The sequence below is a fragment of the Balaenoptera ricei genome, chromosome 7, assembly GCF_028023285.1.
Source record: "Balaenoptera ricei isolate mBalRic1 chromosome 7, mBalRic1.hap2, whole genome shotgun sequence".
NCBI classification, from domain to species: domain Eukaryota; kingdom Metazoa; phylum Chordata; class Mammalia; order Artiodactyla; family Balaenopteridae; genus Balaenoptera; species Balaenoptera ricei.
The window spans coordinates 102,833,924-102,860,635 of record NC_082645.1 but is presented as its reverse complement, the minus strand read 5'-3'; the positions used below and the strand labels follow the sequence as shown (position 1 = coordinate 102,860,635).

At 47.1% G+C, this 26,712-nt stretch overlaps 2 protein-coding genes across 4 annotated transcripts in view; one reads left to right on the top strand and one right to left on the bottom strand.

Moving 5' to 3' along the window:
• Positions 1–7,733, top strand: part of ZNF142 (zinc finger protein 142) — a 23,636-nt gene extending 15,903 nt beyond the window's left edge. The window contains exon 11 of the mRNA XM_059928690.1: positions 1,095–7,733. Within this exon, the coding sequence (XP_059784673.1) occupies positions 1,095–1,564 (470 nt within the window). The 3' untranslated portion in view covers positions 1,565–7,733. The remainder of the gene's footprint in view (positions 1–1,094) is intronic.
• PLCD4 (phospholipase C delta 4) lies at positions 2,673–26,712 on the bottom strand. 3 transcript variants are annotated; one of them, XM_059928691.1, is made up of 16 exons: positions 24,317–26,712; positions 23,949–24,100; positions 18,068–18,123; positions 17,772–17,930; positions 16,314–16,542; positions 15,061–15,190; positions 14,146–14,377; positions 10,694–10,895; positions 9,583–9,727; positions 8,796–8,948; positions 6,911–7,084; positions 5,488–5,644; positions 5,033–5,149; positions 4,629–4,801; positions 3,942–4,077; positions 2,673–3,608 (listed from the first exon to the last, which is right to left on the bottom strand). In XM_059928691.1, the coding sequence occupies exons 3-16, from the start codon at positions 18,087–18,089 to the stop codon at positions 3,280–3,282; spliced, it is 2,358 nt and encodes a 785-aa protein (XP_059784674.1). In that variant the 5' UTR covers positions 18,090–18,123; positions 23,949–24,100; positions 24,317–26,712; the 3' UTR covers positions 2,673–3,279. The 3 variants fall into 3 exon arrangements, with proteins under 3 accessions (XP_059784674.1, XP_059784675.1, XP_059784676.1); XM_059928692.1 differs by having other exon boundaries at positions 2,673–3,379; positions 3,459–3,608; positions 23,949–26,710; XM_059928693.1 differs by having other exon boundaries at positions 2,673–2,990; positions 3,459–3,608; positions 23,949–26,710.

Below are 26,712 nucleotides of genomic sequence, written 5' to 3'. Positions count from 1 at the left end.
ACCTGAGAGTCTGGGCATGTGTACTTTGCAAAAGCTTCCCGGGGTATTATGGAACGAGGTCACCCATCTCCGGTTGAGAACCTCCAACTCAAACGTGAGTGACTGAGCAGGTCTGCCTGGTCCCTACAGAGACAGGATGGAACTATCATGAGTGAGGAGGACAAAGCAGAGGGTTCAGCTGTTATTTATTTATTTATTTATTTATTTATTTATTTATTTATTTAGGCTGCGTTGGGTCTTTGTTGCTGCGCATGGGCTTTCTCTAGTTGCAGCGAGCAGCGGCTACTCTTCATTGCGGTGCGAGGGCTTCTCATTGCGGTGGCTTCTCTTCTTGCAGAGCACGGGCTCTAGGCGTGGGAATAGACGTTGTGGCTTATGGGCTCCAGAGCACAGGCTCAGTAGTTGTGGCGCACGGGCTTAGTTGCTCCACGGCATGTGGGATCTTCCCTGACCAGGGCTCGAATCCGTGTCCCCTGCATTGGCAGGGGGATTCTTAACCACTGTGCCACCAGGGAAGTCCCTCACCTGTTTTAACTTGTCCTTTTTTTTTTCTCCTGGGTACAGTCCATAAACCACAGGTTCTCAGAGAAGGGTTAATGATGGTGTGCCTGTGATTGTTGCATATGCTGCCCCCCTCAAGTAAAGGAATTAACCAGATGCATTTCAAGGCCCTCTGCCTCTACTCCTTCTTTCGCCTCTACTGCTTCCCTCTTAAGCATTTTCTTTTACTTCTTGTGTTGAACAAGGGATCCATTTCAATGGATTCCCAATTCCATGAGTACTCCATGACCAAAAAGGGGTTGGAGTTCCCCTTGTAGAAACCCTGTCATATTTGAGTATTTATTGCTGTCAGTTGGCTACTTAGGGGTCCAGTTAGTTACCGGCATCCATCGAGCACCCATTGTATACAGGGGGCTATGTTGGGAATAGGACACACCAATGTCAGACAGGATTGGAACATTCCAAAGACATGGTCCTTAGGTTGCTGCTTGTGTTCCTTATGTCCCAGGATCACAGTGACTCCTCTGGTCCACTGACCCTTGTTCCACCTCCTTCAGTGGTGATGTGTTCCCTGTCCTTGCCCTGTCCTACAGGACTGAAGCCATACCAGTGTCCCGAGTGTGAGTACTGCACGAACAGGGCCGATGCACTGCGCGTGCACCAGGAGACGCGGCACCGGGAAGCACGGGCCTTCATGTGTGAGCAGTGCGGCAAGGCCTTCAAGACACGCTTCCTGCTGCGCACCCACCTCCGCAAGCACAGCGAGGCCAAGCCCTACGTGTGCAACGTGTGCCACCGTGCTTTCCGCTGGGCCGCTGGCCTGCGCCATCACGCCCTCACCCACACCGATCGCCACCCCTTCTTCTGCCGCCTCTGCAGCTACAAGGCCAAGCAGAAATTTCAGGTGGTCAAGCACGTGCGCAGGCACCACCCTGACCAGGCTGACCCAAGCCAAGGTGTGGGCAAGGACCCCACCACGCCCACGGTGCACCTACATGACGTGCAGTTGGAGGATCCCGGCCCCCCTGCTCCTGCTGCTCCCCCCACTGGACCTGAGGGCTGAGGGCCTCCCCCACCTCCCGACAAGAAGAGGGTGTGGGCCCAGATGTGCAGACTGGAACCAGAGCTAGCCTGAGGAGCTCAGGGCCAGAGGAAAGGCTTGGCTTCAGGGTGTCAGAGAGGCTGGAACCCTCCTGGGACTCTGGCTATAGTACTTGGAAGTTGATATAAAAGAGAGACCTGGACCACAGATTGACTTCTGCTGAGGCACATTGTGTTTTTAACCCATGAGTTCCTAATTTCTTCACCATCACTCCACCAAAGTCCCTGGCTATAACATCGTGGTTTACCCATTTCATCTTCTCTTTCCTTCTTACTATGTCAAGTCCTATTTTCTTTCAGCATCCTCAGAACAGTTGTATCTAACCGCATGTGCTGTTGTGCCCACTGCTCTATAAAGCATGGTTAAATGATTAGTAGCTTATATAGACTCGTCCAAGTCCCCGACTTAACACTGCCAGGCTGTCATCTCAGTCTGCCCTGTCCCCTCTCAGGCCTCTGTCTCTCCTTTATCTCTTTCCATCTTCACTGAGCGATTGATTCTGAAACACCCAGGTCTGCCTTCTCTCTGTCCTCGAGCCTGAATCAGCCCTTGCCCTGCTCCCTATTTCTGAGTCCCTTTGTCTACCTGCAGAGGGAGGATTGCCACCCACTAAGCCTCCTCGTGGAAGCAGCTTTAATTCGGCAGCATCCTGACTGGCTCAGCTGCTGCACTAGAGTTAAAGCACAAGGATAGGGTGAAAGACAGACAACTGGGAAGGTAAATCTCTAACCCAGGATTCTGTCAGTGCCTCACAGTGACTGTATAATTAATCATCTAAACTGGGACACACTGGGAAAATTGAAGAGGGTACTATTAATAATTATGCTGAGACACCAGACATAAACCAGGACTATTCCAGGCAAACTCTTTACGAGGGCTGGGATCACATAACTCTTTGTCTCCTCCTTTTGCCCTGTCCCTTAGAAGCCATACTTGTAGTAAGTGCAGTGGGGGGCCCTGGAAACCCTATTTTTCCACCTTTTCCCTATCCTACCTGTCTACCCAAATGTCCGCCAACCCTCATATCTCCCCTTCTTGCCCAACAATGAGAGACTGTACTCAAGCCAAATTGAGAGAGAAGCTCTATTTATACCGGAGGGGCTAGGGAGCAGCAGTCCAGTGGAGACCCTGAGGGCTGTGTAGTGTCTCTTGAGAGTCGTAATACAGTCTTGGGGTCAGATCTCCTTCCCCAGCCTTTGCCCGGGGAGACTTGGGGCTTGATTTGTCCTTCCCTTGGCTCTGGACTTTGAGGAAGTTAGAGGTGGAGGAGATAGTGCCTCTTAGGGTTTGTCTGCCTCAAGCCCTTCTCTGGATTTCTAGTTGCAATCTGCCTTTGAGCCAGAGTTGGTGCGAAAGTGTAGTCCTAGATCTGGGTATGGTATTGAACCTATAGCAAGAGGAAGGAAGGAAGGAATTCCAGTGTAGAGTATGCAGAGGGTAAGGACAGGAATGATTCCAAAGGCTGTTGAAAACGAAGAAAGGGAAAAGAAAGAAGGTGAAAAATCAGGTCCTAGATTTGCTTGTCAGGAAGGATGAAGTAATTTTGTGCCTAGGAATGCACAGTCAAAAGCTTGGTTTTCACCACCTCTGTTTGCTTTCTGGAGCATCCTTCCAGGCTTTTCTTACCATCTAAAGCCGATGCACCCACTCTTCCCGTGAAGTGCCCACCTTAAGATTCAACCCCCTCTAGCCCTTCCCGGGTGCAGATGTGCACAAAGATGGAGGCTGGATGGAGGCTGATGCCATCCTTGGAGAGCAAGTGTATGTGGCGGTAACCTGGAAAGGGGGGCGGGGGACAGTATTAGGAAGGCAGCCAGAGTTGGGGTGCGGGCCAGGGGTGGGAGGACTGGCTCACCTTGTTGCATGCAGTTCCAAGGCAGGGTGTACTGACCAATGAAATCATTTCGGGATTTCCAGTCATAGTCTTTTACCACAAAACGCAGCAGGGCCAGTTCAGGTACCAGGACCCGGAAGCACAGTGTCTGCCCCCAGTATGGATTAAAACCTGAACGGGGGAGGGTAAGTGAGGGAGGAAATGAAGGAACAGACATTGTTGACCGTGTTGGGTTGCTTTCCCTCTGTTCTCTCGCTTAATTTTCATAGCATTTTACAAGTGAGGAGATTGAGAGGGAAGCAGTTTGCTTAGGTCACTGGAGCTTGTAAGTGAGGGGCCTGGCTTCAGACCCAAGACGTCCAAGTCCTTATTCTTTGTCCGGTTCCACACTGCCTCCCATGAAGGTGGCGGGAGGGGTGACGGGCTGTGCTTAATGGAGGGCTGGATGGTCAGAAAACGACAGCCATGCTCCTCCCGCTTTCCCCCAGCACTGCCCAGTCTCACCATTGTTCTCCACGTAGCTGGTCTCTTGCCGGCTTGTGTCTGGGCGGACGCCAAAGATCTCCACTCTTACCAGTGGATCCACAATGGACTCCTCTTTGGTCTTGTCCACTTTGGGGAGTTGCTGCCCACTGATTACCTGCAACCAGAGCTCTGGAACCTCACTAGTTCCTGCTCAACCCAGCCCCCCTCCAGCTCTCACACCCTTGCAGGGGAGACACAGGACCTTGCACTATAGCTTTGGGGTTTGCAAAGCTAATTCTCATGGGTAATATATTCTAGTACCTCACCTGCTATTTAAAATGCATCCAAGTAGAAATTTAGCAAGGTTTGAAAATAGGTATTTTATGACAGCAGCCCTTCTATAGCACTTACTATGCCCTAGGCACTGTTGTAAGCACTTCAAATTAACTAATCACAACAGCCCTGAGAGGTAGGCAGTATTATTACCCCAATTTTGCAGGTGAGGAGACTAAGGTTAAGGAGTTTGCCTAACGTTACACAACTAGTAAATGGGTTTGAACCTAGGCAACTGGCTCCAAAGTCCATGCTGCCTCACGAGGAACTTTTCCCCCATTACACTCCTGTCAGGCCTAGCCACCCACCACTCACCCCTTCCACCCTCCACCCTCCCTGGCTTCTATCCCAGCGATCCCAGTTTCTTCTCAATGGTTTCTCTTTCCATTATACCTGGATTAGGAGGGTCTGGGCTTTGAACGGACTGATGGGCCTCTCAGGGTGGAAGGAACTCTGGGCGTCACGCAGGAAGTCTGGCTTCAGCACGTAGCCGGAGCCAGCGTTCTGGCGGAAGAGCCCATCACACAGGTCCATCTCAAGCCCCGCAGTCTGCATATTCAGAGCCACTGAGGGCCCCGGGAGAAAAGGAAAATTCACCGTGGGGGCCATCCAGCCCCTCTTTCATGGAGCTAGACAGACATATTGAGTGTAAAAGGGCTGCAGGGAACACCATGGAAAGCATCTTTCTCAGACTAGCCCTCCTCTCGGAGCACTCCCTGGCCCCGTTGCCACCCAGGGACTTACTTCCCACCCGTAGCTCTTCCACTTCTTCTTCCCTGTCCCTACTGCCCCCTCACCCATCTGGCAGCCTGCATTCCAGAACTCCTGGGGGTTGTAGTTGGATGAATCTGTCCTCAGGCCACTGGGATATACACGGCTTAACTGCCAGGTATTGTGCAGCACAAACTCATTGCCTGTAAAGAAGGTGTGGGTAGGGAGATGGTAGTGGGTGGGGTGGATCTTCCCACTTCCCTGGTCTCGAGGACCCTGCCCACCCACTTCATTCTTCTCTGCAGCATCTCCTAAGGCTGTGCCTCTTTCTCTTCCATGCAGACCATCTCCCACACCTGTCTTACCCCTAGAGCCTTGAGCCCACTGTTAATACTCCCATCCCCGTACCTGGTCTGAGGAGTTCCTTGGCCCCACCATTCCTCCTTCGCTCCCTCATCCTCTTGGGACTCATCTGCCTGCCCATCAGACCTGACTCTAACCCATCCCAGTTCCTTCCCTGTCCCTCCCTTTTGGTCCTGACCAGCCTCCTTGATGAGGCTCTTGGCCTTGGCTTCAGAGAAAGATGATGTTTCATAGAAGCGGTAGTGCTCCCTCGAATGAGTGAAGCTGTAGAATGTGACAGCCTTCAAGTAGACAACCAGGGCAGAGAGGGATGGACATAAGATGGGCTTGGATTTCTGGAAAAGGAGAAAGTAGAGAGGAAGATGGAATTGAACCATTAGCAATCTGAGAGGGAAGAAGCCAATGGCCAAGATCTGAACTTCCCCACCCAACCTAAGGCTCTGCCCACTGCCTCCCCATTGTATTCTCCCTCCTGCCTCACCTGCTTGGGAAAGAGAAGGAACCCAGGCTTGGAAATAGGAGCCTGGGGCATAATCTGACAACACATAGGCGGACACAACAGTGGGCACATCACAACCTGAGGATGGGAATGGCAATAAAGGCAGTCTATGTATACTGATGGGATCAGTTTCAGCCTCTGGGCTTGAAGGGTTACTTTGTAGGTTACTTTGTAAGTAACAGGTTTTTAATTTATTATTATTATTATTATTAAACAGATGTCATACTCCTTACCTCTCATCTTTTAAAACAAATAATTTTTTATCAAAATGCACATGAGGCCAGACAGATAACGTCAAGGTATGCAAATGGTCATGGAAATCACACCTGGAAGGATGTGAGAGTCCCAGAGTAATATCTATAGGTTTTTCTCCTGAATTCCCATTTCCATCCCTGGGCATGGCAGCAGGTTAGACAACACAGCTCCAGAGAGAACAGGATAAGCTAGAAGTCAGCTGAGCCAAGCAAATGCACAAAAGAGAGAAATGCGGACTTCAGAGCAGGATCTCAGTGGTCCCACCAATGGTACCCCTTCCCCACCTCTTCCTGCTCCTCCTCTTTGGCTATCTGTGATCCCTCTTCAGACTCACCTTTTCCAAGAAGCTTTCTCTAACTAAGCCCACTTTAGTTGAGGTCACAGCAGTCACTCTAGTAAGCCCTACTTACCCGATATAATACACACACGCACGCATGCATGCACGCACCCATCAGTGGTTTTCGAACTAGCCTTCAAGGAGACTGGGAAGTAGTACAAAGATGTCTCAGAAGTCACCTGGGAGACCCAGGAGAGAGCCAAAGGTGTGCTTCAACCAGGAGGGTTCTGCATTTATCTATTTTGTATACTGAGCTTCCATATAAGATTTCATTAAAAAAAAAGATTTCACAGCCCAAAGAAGTTGGAAAGCCACTGCAATGTATCTATATATGGCAATCTATATAGTGATGCTATGTACGCATTCTTATGCCTCTTTCATTGGAGGCAAGAAGCATTTTGCTCCTCGGCCCTCCACCCTGCCTGGCTCCAGTCTCTTCACATGTGGGCTCTCAGCTAGTGGTACCACCTGATCAAATGCCAGAGCAGAAAGACCACTCTCCTGGCCTACCTTCTTCTTGTCCTTACTGCGAGGGCTCAACTCCTGGGGCTCAGACTCCATCTGGGCCTCCAGCTGCAGCTCAGCCTCCTCCAGTTCAGACTCTGGCTCCTCCTCCTCTTCCTCAAGATCCTCCTCAAGCGTTTTTAACTTCTTTCCCTTCACAAGGATCTTCCTCCGAAGCTCCTAGGGGACAAAAATGAGGGGGCCTGTCTACCTATCTCGTCTGGAACCCTCCTGGGGATCATGCAGGTCCCACTGCTCTCAAAGGCACAGGAAGTGAGTGAGTGGTCAGAAGTTCCCACAGGAAGGCTGCTTGATACATACATCAGGGATTTCCTATTAAGCGAACCTGTAACATCTCTATCCATAAGGAAAAAAATACATGCAGACCCCTACCTCACATTTGACACATGAAGATTCCTCACAGATTAAAGATTTACATGTAAATATAAAGAACATAAGAGTATTAGAAGAAAATACAGAATCTTTCTGAATAACCTTAAGGTGGGAAAGCCTTTAAAAACATGAGATGAAAACTCACAAGACATAAAAATAATTGGCTGATTTGACTACATAAAGCTTAAAAATCTCTGAAGATGCTATAATGACAGAAAGAAAAAGTAGACTGCAAGGGCAGTTCCCTGGTGGTCCAGTGGTTAGGACTCTGCACTTTCACTGCTGTGACCCTGGTTCATTCCCTGGTCTGGGAACTAAGATCCTGCAAGCCGCGCGGCACGACCAAAAAAAAAAAAGGAAAAATAGACTGCAAAAAAATATTTTCCAAAACATTATCTTTAACATTTAAAAATTTGTTATATATCAATAAAAATTATAAACCGTATATATTTACCCTATAAAAGGGGGTAAATAAAATTATCAATTAATTGAAAAGAAGAAAACATAGACCTTCCTCTTTTAAAAAGTTGACTTTTTTTGTTGTTCATGTTTGCCATTATGAATTATCTCACTACTGGAATTATTTGTAGTCACTGCCTTATACTGTTGGTTGGAGTGCAATTTGGTATCTTTTTTCCAGAGGGCAACTTGACAATAATAACCAAAAATGTCAACATGCGAACTTTTCAACACAGCAGTTTTGCTTCTAGGAATCCAACTCAAAGAAAAAATAAATGGGCAGAGCTCTATGTACAAGTGAAAAATTATAAACAACCTAAATGTTTACCATTTACTGGTTATGTTTACCACCTACTGGTTGAATAAATTATGGTCAATAACATAAAATACAATACTATAGAGCTGTTAAAAAAGAAAATACATATATATATGAAAAGACATTCATGATATATATTGATATTATATGTGAGATATAAAAGGAGTAGAAAGGATGATCCCATTCACGTTTTTAAAAATGTGACCATATATACACATATATGTCTATATAAGCATTTAGAAAATCTTTTGGCAGCTGTTATGGGAGAGGCTGAGATTATGGTGGGGGGGCTTTCCCTTTCTCTGTATTTGTACAGGCTATAATTATGAACTATCAAGAAAAAAATTAAGATTTTCCATTGAAAAAAGAAATATAAAGTAAATAAATGATTTTAAATTTAGAGAACTTTATCTAGAATTCTATGTTAAATTAGATTTTTTTTTTTTTTTTGGCTGCGCCGTGCGGCTTGCAGGATCTCAGTTCCCCATCCAGGGACTGAACCCGGGCCACGACAGTGAAAGCCCGGAATCCTAACCACTAGGCCACCAGGGAACTCCCTGAATCAGATTTGTAAAAAATTGAAGTTGTGTCCAAGGATATTAAAGAGTAAGATGGTCCATCTGAGGGTGAGAAGAAGGGAACAAGATGGGCATGGAAGAAGGAGCCAAGGTGGGGCGATAGGGAAGCCACTGCAGAGCCTGGGCTGGGGGAGCATGGTCCTACCTCAGGGGAGGGCAGCTGAGTGGGAAGATGCCCATCCAAGGTGGTGCTCAGTAGCTGATTTCCCAGGATCTCTGTCAGATGGCGTGCTATGATCTCCTGCTGTTCCCAGCTGCAGTGGTTCTCCAGGGACAAGATGACTGGATAGTCTGATGTCTGATGGGGAGGGGAGGAGGGCATGCTGAAGCCAGAGTTCTGAGGCCTATAACCTCCTTGCTTCTCCAGGCCCCCCTAATTACTAACTCAACTGAGTACCCTGATTGCCAAGGTCCTCCGACCCCATGCCAGGCCTCAAGGAGATCTTCCTGGGTCTGGGCACCCCACACCTAAAAGTCACTCTTGGGACCCCAAATCTCAGATCTGTGCCAGGTCTGACCCAGGTCCCTCTGGGAGCTTTGCGTTTTCAGGCTCAGAGTGGGAAAGCCAGGCCATTCCCCCAGTTATGTGTTCATGTTACACTCTCAGGCTTTCATCTCCAGATTGTTATTGTCTCCCAGCTCTACCCACCACTTTCTCTGTTTCCTCATCCACCCTCTCCCAGATGGGTGACGAAGTTGTTAGAGGTAATAATTACTAATCTCTAGCAATTAGCTCTATGACTACTAGTAACACATCTAACACTTATTCATAATAATCCCTTAATATTTGCCTGATGCTTCACAGTTAAAATCTCTTTTACACATATGCCATTTGACGTAACCTCCCCTGCAACCCTCCACCCTCCCCAGACGCAGAGCCTCTTCCTTCAGATCCTCTTGCCTCATCAGTATTTCCATCCTGAGGCTCCTACCTGGAAGGCATACTGTCCAATGGCGGCCACAACGTCTTTGAACGGGATGCGAGAGGTCAGCGTGTGTCCGTGGTAAACAATAGGTTCCCCGCTAGGTCCATCCCATATATCCACCTCCACGCAGCGGCATCCCCGCTTCAGGGCCCTGCAAGAACCCCACCCCCCAGGGACAGGAGGGGTCAAGGTCTGATCTTCCACCTAGGGACCCTCTCTCCCCACCCTGGAGAGAACAGTGCTTACCAGCACTTACCCATCAAGACTCCACCAAGCTACATCTCCACGGACCCTTCTCTGTCTACTGGGACACAGGCTGCAGCTCACACTGATCTCCACCCACCCCCACCCCGCCCAACTCACAATCCTCCCTTAGCGAGCGATCACATTCTGCCTTGGGGTGTTCTGCTTGTAAATCATTATACAACACCCGAGTTATTAAAACTCTCAGTAAATTTAAAGTTTATTTTCTCTACTAGACTTCCTGGGGAAGTTCCACTCATCAGGCATCCCTTGAAGCTACTAGTTCAGTTGCTGGCACTACAAGGATATCTTGACTATTTGCTCTAATCCACGATTAACTGCAATAAAAGCAGATACCATTTATTAGCTATTGACACATGGATTACCTCATTTCATCCTCACAACAACCCAGACAGAATAGGCATTGTAATCATCTCTGTTTCTCAGATAGGGAAACTGAGGCATAGAGAGGTTAAATATTTAGCCCCATAGTCCCAAGTGAGGGAGTTAGTATTTGATCTCAAATCGTCTGACTCCAGAACCTATGTTTTTAACTCCTCTTCTCTACTGCCTCCCATTTAACATTTAGTTTATTTATTTGTTCACAATAAATCTGTCAGGACCTCTGAGTTCCAAGAGAGTTTCATAGCCTATGAGAGAGAGAGAAGCTCTATTTACCCACAGGGTTTCCATACCACTCTCCTGCCAGTCTTCAGTTGCTCCTCCACGTCTCTCAGGTATCCAGGGATCCTCAGCCCCAAAGCCCCCCACAACAACTTTACAATCCCTGTTATCCCCTGACAGCACCCCCCAACTTCCCATAGATGTTCCCTTCTCATGAGCTGGACCCTTCCACCCCTCAGCCCCACTGCACCGTATGTATCCCTCCACGCTGCTCTGGCCACAAAGCTGGTCTCCCACTAGGTAGGTGTTGTGGGAGCTGCTGATGTAGTACTGGTTCAGGGGTTGAGTCATATCCTGGTAGATGGGGAGGCAGGTCGGATTGAAGATGTCTCCGTCCTTCGAGTAGAGGTAGCTGAGGAAGCCATCCATGCTCAGCACATGCCGCAATTTGCCTAGGGTGTGGAGTAGCTAGAGTGAGAAGTTCTGGTGACAGCACCCAGCACACCTACAGGCGGTTCTCCACCCCAGCCCTCTCCAGGGCCTGGCCTTTCCCATGGTGTCCACTCCCAGCCTCCAGATCCTAAACTTGCCCCATCCAGTGTCTGTCATTTCAATCATCCCCACCCTCAGAGAACATTAAATCTACAAGGGGAATCGTTAAGATCATTCTAGTCCAGTGCTGTCCAATAGAACTTTCTGCAATGACGGAAACATTCTATTCTGCACGACCCAATATGATAACCTCTAAATACATAAAGCTACCGAGCATTTGAAATGTAGCTGTGCGACTGAGGAAGTGAGTTAAAATTTTGATTTTAGTTACAGTCATCCCTCAGTATTCACAGGGGATTGGCTCCAAGACCTCCCCCTTCCCCACAGCAGATACCAAAATCCGTGGATGCTCAAGTGCCTTACATAAAATGGCATGGTACAGTCGACCCTCCGTATCCACGAATGTGGAATCTGTGGATACAGAGGGCCAACTGTAAATTAAATAGTCACATGGAGCTTATGGTTACCATAATGGACAGCACAGTATTCAGTCCAAAGCGCTAAAATTTCGTAGATGGGGAAACTGAGGCTCAGAGAGGATCAAAGTCAAAGACTTGTTAGTGACAAGACCAAGGTACCTGTGTTTTATTCCCTGTGCTGTGTAGCTGCTGCCAACTATGGCCTGAGGGTTTCTTCCTATCGTCAGTTCCCATATGGTGCTTTGAGGAGTGTTTGTCCAACATCCCCTTGGACTACACTCTGAGGGCAGGGCCCTGTTGCTCCTCCCAGAGCCCTCACCCCCTCAGCACGGGCTTCATATAATAACAACAGTGATGGCTAACAGTTCTTGAGCACTCGCTCTGTGCCAAGGATGTTACATGCAGCATCTCTCTTAATGCTCTCACCAACACGATCAGGTGGATGTAACATGATCTGCCCTGAGACGTTAGGTAACTTATCCCAGGGTCACATAACTAATAACTAATAAGTGAAGGAGCTGGGATTTGAACCCAGGCAACCAGATGTCAGAGCCACACTCTATACCACTGGATTGTACAGTCTCACTGAGGGTAACGTTGTTGCAGCGGAGACAGAACAGCTTGAGTCTCATGCCCAGCTTCCTCACTCCAGGTTTGACAAGGCCCGAGGATGGTGGAAAACGGCAAGAAGTTGGGCACAAAGTTTCATTCTTGACTGTAATAACTCAAATCGCTAGGGTAAGTCCATAGTTACTAGGTAGTCTTCATGTACATTATTTCATTTGATCACCAATTATTTTACAAATGAGAAAACTGAGTCTCCAATAGGTTAAGTGACCCTTGCCCAGGGTTACTCAGTTACTAAGAAGCAGAGTGGGGACTTGAGCCCCTGTCTCCTGACTGGTACCACACTCTGCAGCCAGAGTGTAGTATCTGAGAGTCAAATGCAAGGGGAAGGAAAACCAAAAGCGGTGGGAGGTAGAATAAATGTAATGATGTATACCGGATCCTGAACCGGAAATAGAGGATCCTATTTCTTAACCCACCAACTTCCTCTTCTATTTAGTTTCCTGAAATGATTGCTTTACAGCCCCTTCCTTCTCTGAGCACCCACATGAATCTGGAATCAGCGATTCCAACGCTTTCTGTTTGACTCTGCGTTCCATGAGGGCACTGTCCTTGTCTGACCTACTACTGTATCTCTGGTGCCTACCATAGGTCCTGGCACATTATAGGTACTCAGTGAGCATTTGCTGAAGTAGTGAGTGAATGAATGAATGAAAGGGAGTGGGAGTTGAGACCTAGGAAACCTGGGTCACCTGTCCAGCTCACATTCCTCTCATCTCTAATCCTCGTTCTCAAGAGAGGCACCAGGTAAGAGTCAGATGACCTGGGTTTGAATCCCAGTTCTTCCTTTCATTAGCTGTTGACTCTGAGCAAGTCATTTAATTTTTCTTAACCTCAGTTTTCCTCTTCTGTACAACTGACAATAATAGATCCCACTTCCTCAGGTTGTTGGAAGGATTTGAAGAGAAAAACATGTAGAGATATTAGCACATTATGGGATACTTAGCAAAGGCCCAATAAAGATTATTGGTTTTGATTTACAAGGATGTAGTGAGGACTAAAAGAAGTAAGAGATGTAAAATGCCTTGTAAGTCACTTAATATTAGTAATGTAAATTCTTCACTTTCTGCAGGGAATGGAGGGCAGGAAGGTGTCTAGTAAAGGGGCAAAGAGAAAGGTTTGAGTGCAGACAGGGCATATTTTAGCTGTGCTTGTAAAGAGTTAAATGACTGGCCACCTCATCATCCCCCTCAGCCAGGGAGTGACTAGTTTCCCTGCTCAGGAGCTTAGGACTCAAGAACCACTTGGAGAATTTGGAGAAAGCCCAGGAAAGGATAGAGAGCCAGCATTTAAAGAGACAGCCAACAGGAACCATGAAGGGAGCTGGAGGAAAAGGAATCACATGCACTAGAGAAGAGGCCAAAAGCAAGAGGACCGGGCTACCCTGATGGTGCAGTGGTTAAGAATCCACCTGCCAATGCAGGGGACATGGGTTCGAGCCCTGGTCCAGGAAGATCCCACATGCCGCGGAGCAACTAAGCCTGTGCGCCACAACTACTGAGCCTGTGCTCTAGAGCCAACGAGCCACAACTACTGAGCCCGCGTGCTACAACTACTGAAGCCCGCACGCCTAGAGCCTGTGCTCCACAGCAAGAGAAGCCACCACTATGAGAAGCCTGCGCACCACAACGAAGAGTAGCCCCTACTCGCCACAACTAGAGAAAGCCCGAGCACAGCAACGAAGACCCAACGCAGCCAATTAATTAATTAATTAATTAATTAATTAATTAATTAAAAAACAAAAAACAAGAGGACCAAGGATTTTCCGTTTCCACTGAGGACAAATGTTGATAGCAGGAAGAACTTCCTGAAAGTGAAGGATGAGAAACATGAGCATGGTGGAGGAAAGGGGACTTATGGAATGTTCTTCCTCCTGAGAAATCCAGCACTACAGGGGAGACTCCTGCCTTATGTGGGCAGGAAATGGCTCTCTCCTTCCGAAAGAGTGATTGAATGAGATGAAGCTGATTGGGCAGGGGGCCTGGATAGGGGTGGACTCAGCCTTCCCTTAGTTAAGCAGAAGGCTTCTTGTCTCTGCACCTTTCTAATCACAGTCCCCCATCCGGCCCCCACGTCTGGTGCCTCTCCACCCTTGTCCTCTTACCGCTATCTGAAGGCTCATAGCAGTCGATGAGTTCTAGAGCAAGGTCAGAAGCCCGTTCTCCTTCTTTCTGCTCCTCTTGGAGAAAATCCACAAATTCCAGCAGTGTCAGCTTCTGCCCATCAGATGAAAACTTTTCAAACAGTTCCTGCACCTCAGGACGCTGAGTCAATGACTTATAAAACTCTACAAATTCTTCTCCCTCCAGAGTCCCAGACTGGGATGCATCTGCTCTCTGCAAAAGAGGGTTTAGAGGAGAGTGGACAAACCCTATTAACAGCAGATTTTTTGGCTTTGACTTGCCCTGTAAGGGCAATATTACTGGTGGAGCCAAACATGCTTCCACAGAATTCCTGACATTCAGTGTTCATAGAAGAAGGCACTTCAGTAAGTAAAAAGCAAAATTTCAGCCATACCATTTGCTACTGGAGATAATTTTCAACTAGAAAGAGTTAAATACCCCAACATGTCCCTAAAAGATCAGAAGATCCCTCCTCCTATTTACTCACATACCAGTTGGAGTTTTCCACTGTACTAGACACTTGTGAAATTCTGGCCAAGGGCAGAGAAATTAGCGCTTTGGACTGAATACTGTGCTGTCCATTATGGTAACCATAAGCTCCATGTGACTATTTAATTTACAGTTGGCCCTCTCTATCCACAGAGGAGAGAGGTCCCTGAGGTCTGATGTAATAACATGTTGTTATTTACCTTTCATAAGTTTACGAGTCATCTTTCCAACAAGACTGAAGGTTAAGAACCATGTCCTGCCCACACTTCCCATTGAGCCTGGCATAGTGCTAGGGTGCATAGGAGAGATTCAACAGATGAGTGTTCCTGGAGAGTGTCAGAGGACTTCCGGCCAAGTGAGAATGTGGCCTTGGCTGGCTTCTGCTATTCCTTCCCCAGAAGACTCACCTGGAAAAGCTGGAAGGCATGGTCTTGGTCCATTTCCACATTCATCAGGTGCAGTAACCGCTGGACTTCTCCGAAAGTCATCCGACCATCCTGGTTTTTGTCTCCGTGCTGGAACCAATCACTCAGCCATCCAGGTCTGAGTCAAGGCAAAAGCACTGAGTGTGTGTTTGTGTGTGCACGTTCATCCATTGACATCTGCGCCCCTGTCTTTGTTGCCAGTCTCTCCCCAATGCCAATTCATTTTCCACATTAGTTTCTGGAATAATCTCCCCAGAGCACCGATCTACCTTGTCCCTGCATGGCTCAGGTGCCTGCGGGGACCTCCCTGTTGCCTGCAGAAAGAAGCCCAAATTCCTTAACATAGAAGTTAAGATCTCCTTCACCCCCATGATCTGGCCCCAACCTCGTCTTCTCAGCACATCACTGACCTCCCCGTACCTCAGCCAGACTCAGCAACTCCCCTGCTCGCTGATGTCCCACTCTCTCTCCTGCTCTTCAGTTTCCCACCTCTGGGCCTTTACTCATGCTGTTCCCTCAGGCAGGAGTGCCTTTCCCTCCTCCTCTCTTCATGTTCAAATTCTACTCATTTTCAAGGCTCAGCTCAAATGCTACTTCCTCCCTGAAGCTTTCTCAGAACCATCTCAGCTAGAAATAAATATTTCTCTTTCCTTTGGACACCCACATATCATCTAGAGTACCATAACACTGCTAAGGTACTTAAATTATTTACACAATTCTATTTTCTCTACTGACTAAAACAGTATCTGAGTCTCATTAATCTTTGTATTCCTAAAGCCTGGCGTAGTGCCTCATACATTCTGCTTAATAGATGGTGAATGAATGAATGAACTGGCATAGAAGGTGAATACAATCTAGGAAACTTGAAGTGCGTTGACCCCACTAAGCCCTCTGAGGAATTGCTTCCCATCCCTATGGTAGTTAATGTCACTGGGATCTTCTGTTCAGCTCTCAGGATCAGCACCTAGTTTGATCCTTTGCCTTTCACTGTCCCTTCCTCCAATCCTGGGGGCCCTGATTCCTGCCCAAACTCTGCCTGGCTATGCCTGTGCCATCGCAAGCCTCCATTCCTCCCTCAGTATCTCAGCCTCACGTCGGCTGAGCTGTCCCTGCCCACCCCATCTGGACTCTCGGGCTTCCCTAGCCCTGTGCCCCCTCCCACTTGTCCCTAGCCCTGCAGCATCTGGCTCCTTCAGTGACCCGTGGAGCCCACTCTGACTCCATCCTGCTGATACTGGTCCAGCCGCTCCTGTTGGTCCATGCTGGTGACAAAGTCCACCAACAGCTGGAGCCCCTGCATCCAGATCTGGGCCTCCTCGACACTGTTGGCCACCAGGTCCAAGTTGGAGCGGCGGCCATGGAAGACGATGGTGAAGCCCTGCTCCAGGGGGAGCTCCTCTGCCAGGTTTCGCAGCAACTCAGACTCGTGGCCCTCACGCACTGTGTCCACGTCGGATATTGAGACTGCCGGAGAAGAGGCAAGTGCGGGCACTGAGGAAGAGGGTCCACCAAATTGCAGTAGCTGAGGGTCAAGGACCAGTACTCCCTTCTTTTCTCTGAAGCCACAGGAGGAGGGACCTCAGCCTCCACAGGCTGGAACCCCCAAAGCCTTAGTACAGGGAGATGCAGACCCTTGGAATTCAGGATGCCACGAGTCATTGCTGTTTTCATAGGCAACATGGCAAGGGGCCTGTTCTGGGAGTGGCAAGACCTGGCTTCCAGCCACCAGCTGGCAGCGTGACATGGGCCAAAATGACATAACCCCTCAGTGCCCTCATCTTAAATAAGGGATGGTCCCCTCCATGGCCAGTTTACATGGTGATCACAGGAGGACTGGCGGGGCTGACAAGTGGAAACACACTTGCGGGGTAGAAGCAGTTACACCAAAGCATGATGTGCCCAAATTCAATTCTCCCATTCCAGGTTTGAGGGCTTCCTCTTTCCAGATGTCTGGGAGGGAGCCAGAGAAATCCTTCCCCCCACTTCTTCAGCTGGAGCTGGTGTGGATCGTGAGCTTTGGTTATGTCTCTAAAGTAGATTCTCTTAGATGTGTCCTGTGATCAAATTTTTAGAGGGATCATAAAGTGTTTGGCCAATAGGATGCACATTATTATGACACATTTATGATATTTAGAAGTATTCGTTATAATGGCTAACATTTATTAAATGCATCCTGCTTTCAGACCTCATGCTAGGTGATTTATACATTAACTTCTTAAGCCTCTGTAACATACTGGACAGGTACTGTTTAATCCCCATTTTATAGATGAGGAAACTGATATTAGTTTAAGTTAAGTAACTTGTCCAAAGCCAGTCAGCTAGAAATTGGAAGAGCCAGGGCTTTAATCCAAACATTCTGATGCCTGAGATCAAGCTCTTATAATAATAATAATAATAATAATAATAATAATAATAATAATAGTATAATAATATATAATCTATGATTTACTAAGCTTTATTATGTGCCAGGACTCTTCGAAGGTCTTTGCATGCGATAACCAATTTGATCCTCATAACACACTTAAGAGGCAAGTACTGTTATAATTTCCATTTTACAGGCTCAGGCACAGACACAAAAGGGACAGCACACGGGCATGTCATAGGACACTGGTCCCTCCCCCTGCTCTCAGGCTGCTGGGTCCTCAGGGTTCTAGCCACCCATGTGCCCGCCCCTAGCTATCCACATCACTCACAGCTGGGCTTGGCCCTGCCTCCGGCCTGCCGGGCATGCCAGACTGTCATGCCATCGTCCTGAAGTCTGAAGTATCTTAGCTTCTTCCAGCTTTTGGACCTCACCTTGCGCATCAGCGTGCCTTTCTGCATCAGCAGCAGGTCTTGATTAACAGGCAGCCCTGAGCCAGGAGAAGCAGGGACTGGGTAGCCGGCGGGGAGGGTGGAGGGCCCAGGAGGAGCTCTTGAACAGGGGTCCAGCCTCCTCCCTGTCCCTGGGCTGTCTCCCCAAGCCCTCTTCTCCTGCAGGGGTACTCACGGCCTTGCAGCAGGGACGCCATCACCCACTGCTTCACCAGCTGATGCCAGAGTCACCTAAAGGAGCGAGGAGCAGCAAGAGGCTTTAGGTTAATCTCGGGGTCTTAGAATAATAGATTAGCGGAGGAAGAGAAGGAAGTAGTGTTTCTTGATTGCACACTGTACGTCAGCTACTTCATCTACATAGTTTGTAGCTCTTTTTACTTCTGATTTGAGTTTGGTGGTTCTGAGGCTTAGAGAGACTAAGAAACTTGCCTCAGTCACATAGGGACTTGGAATTTAAACCCAAATATATCTGATTCCAGAGCCTATGCTGTTTCCCACAGCCATCTCCGACAGGGCCACACCAGGGCTTTCTGCCAAATACCCCTTCCTTCCCAATATCCTGCTATCCACGAGGTAACGCTAACCACACATCTCAGTTCCCCATTATTAGGAATCACCAACTTGCTGGCTGTCCCCTTTCAGAAACTAGACTCTCTCTGCATCCTAGCCTTCCCTTCTCCAAGTGGAATCATCCCAGCTCCCTCCTCCAGGAGCCCTCTCCATGCTCCCAAGTAGGTCATCCAGCTCCAGAAGGGCTAAGCCAGAGTATTTCTTTTGTCTCTTCTACAGTGCTTGGTGCTGCACCTACTTAAATAAGCCACTTCTACCTTCACATGATAAAGTATATTTTGTACTCTTTTTCATAACAGTAATTCTCACAGTTTTAATGGACCAGATAAGTTACATAGTCTCAGAACTGCATTTTCAAGTTTTCCCTACCTACTAAAAAAGAGTTCCTACCTTTAAATATGTGCTGTCTAATTTAGGACTGGTTAAGTTGTCCTAATAGCTAACAACAAACTTGCCTTGAAAAGAACTAGAAGATTTGATTTGTGGCCACTTTGATTCTAGCTCTGCCTCAAGAAGAAATATACTCAACTCTTAACCAAATCATGCTGAAACTGGCCAAGTCCATGAAACATAAAGCTCTATGCTCCTGTATAAGCAAAGGATCTACACTTGGATAAAAATGTTGTGGTTTTTAATTAATAAGTTTAACATTTTGACAGTGGTGAACATCTAAAAAACTGGAAGAATCCTTAAACCAATCATTCAGTTAGTACTCCATTGAAACATCATGCAGTTCAACTCCCTACGTTTTACAAATGAAAAAGCAGAAGTCCAGAAATGTGATGTGACTTGTCTGAGGTCACACAGCATATTAGTACCCTATCTCCCTTAAGTAGGAAGAGACTATAAAGTCACCCAGGGTAACTAAGTCTTCAGGAATAATGTGGAGGTCACTGAGAATAGAGCTTTCCTGACTGCAGGACTTAGAGAAGGCTTTCCAAAGGAGTAGAAATGTGCAGGGAATCAGTTTGAGCCTAAGCAGAAGAAATATCTCAAGGCAGCTCTCAGGAGAGCAAGAACCCTGAGACAGTTCCAACAGGGAAAGGTTTTGCTGGCTGAGGCCGAATGTGTAAGCTTGGGTGAGACCAGAAGAAACCTCTGATTGAAGAAGGAAGAAAAGAAGACAGAAAAGCATCTCTGCTTTGCTGGGTGGCGATGCACAGTTTGGAATCTGAGGTTTACAAAAGCTGTATGAAGACTGAAAAGTAACGGGTCTGGGCTTCCCTGGTGGCGCAGTGGTTGAGAATCTGCCTGCCAATGCAGGGGACACGGGTTCGAGCCCTGGTCTGGGAAGATCCCACATGCCACGGAGCAACTGGGCCCGTGAGCCACAATTACTGAGCCTGCGCGTCTGGAGCCTGTGCTCCGCAACAAGAGAGGCCGCGATGGTGAGAGGCCCGCGCACCGCGATGAAGAGTGGTCCCCACTTGCCGCAACTAGAGAAAGCCCTCGCACAGAAACGAAGACTCAACACAGTCATAAATAAATAAATAAAAGAACGTGAATTTCTTAAAAAAAAAAAAAAAAAAAGTAACGGGTCTCTCTTAAATGTCTTAGGTCCTCAGACTCTAAGGGAGGTTGAGGTAACCCGGGCTGAAGCCTAATCCCCCTTGCCAACATCCTGCCTCATCTCTCCTCTGAACTTCTGGGATGGGTGGGCCTTGGCCCTGGAAGAAGACAGAATTACCTTCCTTATGCCTGTGTCTGGGAGCCTCACCATGATGTCCTGAAACATGGGAAGCCTGAGAACAGAGCCCAAGTGCTGGGACACCCCTATTTTGCTGGGACACCCCTACCTCCTCTCAAACCAGCCTTAGAAAATTATTTTAACCTTTCTTGTCAAACTCTTCCAATCCCAGAGCTCGGCATGCTCTTCCAATCCTGCTCCTATTCCTGAATCACTATTTTAAACCTGTATCTAGGTGACATGTGTCCATTAGAGGGCCAATTTCAACTCAGGGAGCCACAGAATGTCAGAGCTGGACTGCATTTTATAGAGGAGGGAACAGAGAACTAGCTGAACTGCCAGTCGCCTAATGAATTAAGTGGCAGAACTGGGACTAGAACTGAGGTCTCTATCTGACCACCTCAGAGGTCTCACTGAGACGCTGCCCTTAGAAAGGGCTTTCTCTAGGAAGCAGATTAAAGGAGAGATAAGACTGAATGAGGGACATCAGTGTTTTGTCTCTCCTCCCCATCATTTTCTGTTCCCACCGTATCCCACTTAATAGCCCTTCTTTTCTTTCTTTCCTTTCCCCACTCTCTGCTTGACCCCTTCCTTTTCCTTTCTCCCCAGCTCATTCTTTCCTCATCCTCTCTCTGCCTCCCTGTTTGCTCACTTAAGTCAGCCTCGCTTTGCTCTCCTCTTCTCATCCTTCTCCTTATACCTTCTCTTCATTACTCCTTCCTCTTTTGTTTCTCTTCTAATTCTCAATAGCTCTGGTTCTCTTCCGCTGTGAGGAGTTTGAGACCCTGGAAAGGGGACACTTGGGTTCGGATACTGAGTAGCACATCCCTCTGCTCGGCCTCATTTTCCCCTGTATCCTAGGAGATTGACAAAACAAACTGCCCAGAGAATGAGACTTAGAACCCAGGTGTTCTAGGTCTTGGTGTTTCCTCTGGTGCCTGAAGGTAGGATGGGAAGGATGGTCACAACTGATGTAGGTGCAGTTAGGAGAGGAGGGAAAAAGGATTTGGAAGTGGGAGCGAGAGCAAAAGGCAAGGAGCAGAGCTTAATGACTGAGAATAAGAGAGATTGGGTCTTAACTGTTTACTCCTAGGCACATATGTGGAGATCCTCGAGGATATGGATAATTACCTCTATAATACAGATGAGAAAATAGAGACACAGAATAAGGTGGGAAGTGGCCAAGGGCTGCCGAGCAAGATTTGGTCCTCAACTGCCAGGTGGCTTCATGTTACCTAGAGATGGACTTCGGCAGAGTTGCCAATGGCGCCAATGGCTAATAGTGGAATTCAAGGTGTCTGTGGTCTCTCTGAGGGTAGGAAGGAAGAGAATCATTCTGTCTACTCTCTTGCTTTGGAGTAGGATTATGACAGACCTGGTTCATATAAAGAGGACAGAATGGGTCATAGCCCTCAGAATGTTAGAGCTTGAAGACTCCTCTTTTATAACACATCAATCCAGCAGTTGCTGGCTATATCAGTATCTCCTGGAGAGTGTCTTAAAATAGAGATTCCTTAGCTCCACCTCAAATCTACCAGATCCAAATTTCCAAGGATGGGGTCCAGGAATATTTATCTTTAATAAGCACTCCTGATACACAAGCAAATCTGGGGAAGCCTCCACTCCCTCTGATCATAGATCAGGAAGTTGTGGTCCAAAGTCACAGAGCTGGTTAACGTCAGAGTCAAGACTAGAAACAAGTGCTCTTCCCAGCACAGCACTCTGGCACACCAACAAAGTGCCCTGGGTCATTGAGCAGGCTAAGAACCAGGCACAGAACTCAAACCCTGGCTCTTTCCAAGGAAGTCTCACAACTCTCCCTATTACCAGGGGTTTCTGTACTCCCCATGGGTCTTGGCCAGCCCTCATTTGGTAATCCTCAACAATCTGTAATTGAATTTGTGCTAAAGCATGGCTGCTCCAATTCTCTCTCTTCCCTTACTAGGGTGGGGCTCACCTCTGAGTGGCAGCCTAGGTAGCTAAGAGGTCCTCATATAAAGAGGTGACTGACACAACCAGCAGGAAAACTGTAAGTCAAAGAGGTTAAGCTAGAGAAAACCAGGAGGTCAGGGCCCTGTAGGTCTGTTCAGGCAAAAGAGTCCAGGGTCTAGATAGCCTCAACCACCAGAGGGCAGACAACAGAAGCAAGAAAAACTATAATCCTGCAGCCTGTGGACCAAAAACCACAGTTACAGAAAGATAGAGAAGATGAAAAGGCAGAGGGCTATGTACCAGATGAAGGAACAAGAAAAAACCCCAGAAAAACAACTAAATGAAGTGGAGATAGGCAACCTTCCAGAAAAAGAATTCAGAATAATGATAGTGAAGATGATCCAGGACCTTGGAATAAGAATGGAGGAAAAGATTGAGAAGATGCAAGAAATGATTAACAAAGACCTAGAAGAATTAAAGAACAAACAGAGATGACCAATACAATAACTGAAATGAAAACTACACTAGAAGGAATCAATAGCAGAATAACTGAGGCAGAAGAACGGATAAGTGACCTGGAAGACAGAATGATGGAATTCACTGCTGCGGAACAGACTAAAGAAAAAAGAATGAAAAGAAATGAAGACAGCCTAAGAGACCTCTGGGACAACATTAAACGCAACAACATTCGCATTATAGGGGTCCCAGAAGGAGAAGAGAGAGAGAAAGGACCAGAGAAAATATTTGAAGAGATTATAGTCGAAAACTTCCCTAATATGGGAAAGGAAATAGCCACCCAAGTCCAGGAAGCGCAGCGAGTCCCATACAGGATAAACCCAAGGAGAAACACGCTGAGACACATAGTAATCAAAGTGGCAGAAATTAAAGACAAAGAAAAATTATTGAAAGCAGCAAGGGGAAAACGACAAATAACATACAAGGGAACTCCCATAAGGTTAACAGCTGATTTCTCAGCAGAAACTCTGCAAGCCAGAAGGGAGTGGCATGACATACTTAAAGTGATGAAAGGGAAGAACCTACAACCAAGATTACTCTACCCGGCAAGGATCTCATTTAGATTTGATGGAGAAATCAAAAGCTTTACAGACAAGCAAAAGCTAAGAGAATTCAGCACCACCAAACCAGCTCTACAACAAATGCTAAAGGAACTTCTCTAAGTGGGAAACACAAGAGAAGAAAAGGACCTACAAAAACAAACCCAAAACAATTAAGAAAATGGTCATAGGAACAAAAAGACACATGCACCCCAATGTTCATTGCAGCACTATTGCATTAGCCAGGACATGGAAGCAACCTAAATGCCCATCGACAGACGAATGGATAAAGAAGATGTGGTACATATATACAATAGAATATTACTCAGCCATAAAAAGGAACGAAATTGGGTCATTTGTACAGACATGGATGGATCTAGAGACTGTCATACAGAGTGAAGTAAGAAAGAGAAAAACAAATATTGTATATTAACGCATATATGTGGGGCCTAGAAAAATGTTGCAGCTGAACCGGTTTGCAGGGCAGAAATAGAGACACAGATGTAGAGAACAAATGTGTGGACACCAAGGGGGGAAAGTGGTGGGGGGTGGGTGGTGGTGGTGGGATGAATTGGGAGATTGGGATTGACATATACACGAATATGTATAAAATAGATAACTAATAAGAACCTGCTGTATAAAAAAATAAATAAAATAAAATTCAAAAATTCTAAAAAAAAAAAAAACAAAAAAAAACAAAAGAGTCCAGGGTATGATTTAGTCGGGGTGGGTAAGCATGTGGAGGGCAGAGTTAGGGACTCAGACAGACCAGAGCTTGGAGCAGAGGCTGGTCTGAGCCTCCAGGCCCTTACCGTGGGCAGGAGAGAAGTCCTGTGTCTGAGATCTGCGACACTCTCTGCTGTGGGCCGAGGAAACCCAGGAGGGCTCCTTTTCTCCTTTGCTTCTCTTGCACTCACTGGTTTCCTCCCCTCTTCTGCTGCAGTTTGCTGCTGTCACTGGCAGACTTACAGCCAGATGGAAAGAGTAGGGTGGGGAGAGGTGTGAGCTCTCTCCTCAGTCCAGCCCATCCAACTCTTAAAGGCCCAGGACACTGGTCAGTGTGAGGGAGTAGTGGGGGTGGGGTGGGCAGAAGAGGATTAAGGGGAGGGATTGACGGGCATCACATCTCCAGGGAGGAGGAGCCTGTCTGTCCTTCATCTTGATGCCAGCCCTCACTGACCTCAGTCCTGCAGTAGCTCTCAGAGTGAAACCCAAGGAGTATCTGAGTTGCAGTGCTCCATGAATCACTGCTTTTCATTCTGGTTGGTTTCTCTCTGCGTGTTGTACAGCTGTCTTTGCCCTTATTTCATCTGGCTCCTTTCCATGGTGTCTGTTTCCACTGGCAGAAGTGTCTCTGCATCCTGCCTTGCCGGGCACTCAGTCTAACTCTATGGTTCAGGGAAAGGAAAAAAGATAGAATGGGAAAGGGGGAAGATGATAAAAGGAGGAGAGGAATGATTTGTGTAGAAGGATAGGTTGGTATCTACGTATATATTAGGTACTTGCTAAATATTGAAGGAATGCATACGTGAATGTAGGAAACAATTTGTTTCATATATTCATTCATTCTACAACCATTTGTTCAGCACCTCTAATATGCAAGGACGTATATGTGTTTTTATAATGGTACATGTAGAAATGAAGCAGAATCATGGTGTCTGAGGATCAAGGGCAAAAAGAGGAGCACAAGGCTGGAAAGACACCCAACTGGGAAAGGAAGGTAATGTGCTTCTTACAGCGTGTATAAATAGGCAGCGGAAACAGGAACCAAGATTGAGGAAAGGGGGCCAAGTTAGGTGAGGAATAGGGGATTGTAAAGGGCTTTATCATGGCCCCATACTTCACTGTGAGAAACTAAGGCCCAGGGAAGTTTAGGCAATGTCCTAGACTCACATGTCGGCAGCAGAGACTGCCAGTCCCTTACACTCGCCCAAGTACTGTGAGCTGGGACCTACTTTTGCTCTGCCTTGGGAAGACTGTGGGGTATGGTTCTTTCTGGATCAGTGGATGACAGTATGGAGCTGAGGGCATAGGGCACAGCACTGTACTTGGACTTCTGTGGGATCGTCTTCTGGTGAGGTGTGTCTTAATCATAGGCACAGAGGGAACTAACTATACAAAGTGGTGTGATTTTTGAGTGTGCTGAGATCCAGCTGCCTCTTGTGGCTCCTCCAAACATCCCTCAACTGCCTAATAGTCTACCATTAGTGATTATTTATAGCTAAATCGTTAGTCCCATTAAAATAAAATCCTCCTGAGTGATTACCATAAATGTCAGGATAGTGGTTACTTTTGGGAGGAGGGAGGAGTTGTGATGGGATGGGGCCCATAGCTGGCTTCTGAAATAGCTGACCAAGCTCTATTTCTGGTTCTGGGTGCTAATAAGGGTTTTCACTTCATAATAACTTATTAAGCTATACATTTTCTTTATGTAGTTTTCTATATCTGTGTTATATTTTACAATAAAATGTTTTCACATTTTATTAACTGGTAATTTCAGAAGCCTTATGGGTCTTTCATAATTTATACCTAAGTTGAGTTTACTGTACTAAGAGCAGGTTTTGGTAAAGGAAAAGGAGTATGTAGGGAGTAGAGGCAGAAGAGGGAAGGCCATTCATGGAGAACAGGAAGATTAGGAGGCATCAAGATTTAAACTGTGCTGATTTCATATTTTACTTAATAGTGGTCCTGTCTCACATGCTCGTCTTACTATCCAACATCATCATGTCCTTATTTTTCCATACTTCCCCTTCACCTTCCCCACTCCCCTTCTGTATTCCAGGATTACATACAGTTTGCCTCTCTGAGTCACTGTTTGCCTCACCTAATTGCGGCCCAACCTCCTTCCCTTCTGGGTATTATGTGAGGGGTATTATCACCCCCCCACCCAGGGTTTTCTGGTAGAGTTCGAACCTCAAACATTCTGTTTCAGTGTCCTCATAAGCACCCCAGATCATGTGTCCTGATTTTTGGGAAAGGCACTTGGAGACCTTCACAAGGTTAATGTGGCTCCAAAGAATGGCTTAGAAGACATGTCCACTGCAAAATGCTCCTCAGACACAGGACAGGAGCAGACAGACAGGGCCCTGTGCATAGGAACTGCCCATCTGGTTTAGTTGCTCCTATTTCCATAATGATCCTGGCCCTTCCCCCACTGTTGTCTATTATTAACAGATCCAGAAACCTGATCAGGGTAGCAGCAGCAGAAGGACTTTCTGGGAACCATGCCCAGGAAAGGCCTAGAAGCCCTAAATTGAAATGAAGGGGCAGCTGGCAAAGAGGGAGACCTAAACAGTATACTCTCTTACTGCTACGCAGGCAAAGAGGGAGACCTAAACAGTATACTCTCTTACTGCTACGCAGGCAAGCCTAAACTCTCCTCCTGACACCCAGGGGAGATGCCCTAAACTTCTCTGCTTCTCAGGAGTCAGGTTGGGGTTTCAGAGACCTCTTTCCTGGACCATCCAACCAAACTACTCAAACTTCTGAAATAAAGCCCCCTTCTTGTTGGTCAAAAAGGCAACTCAAAATATTAAATTCCATCTAAAAAATCATCAATATGAGACCACCTGTTGA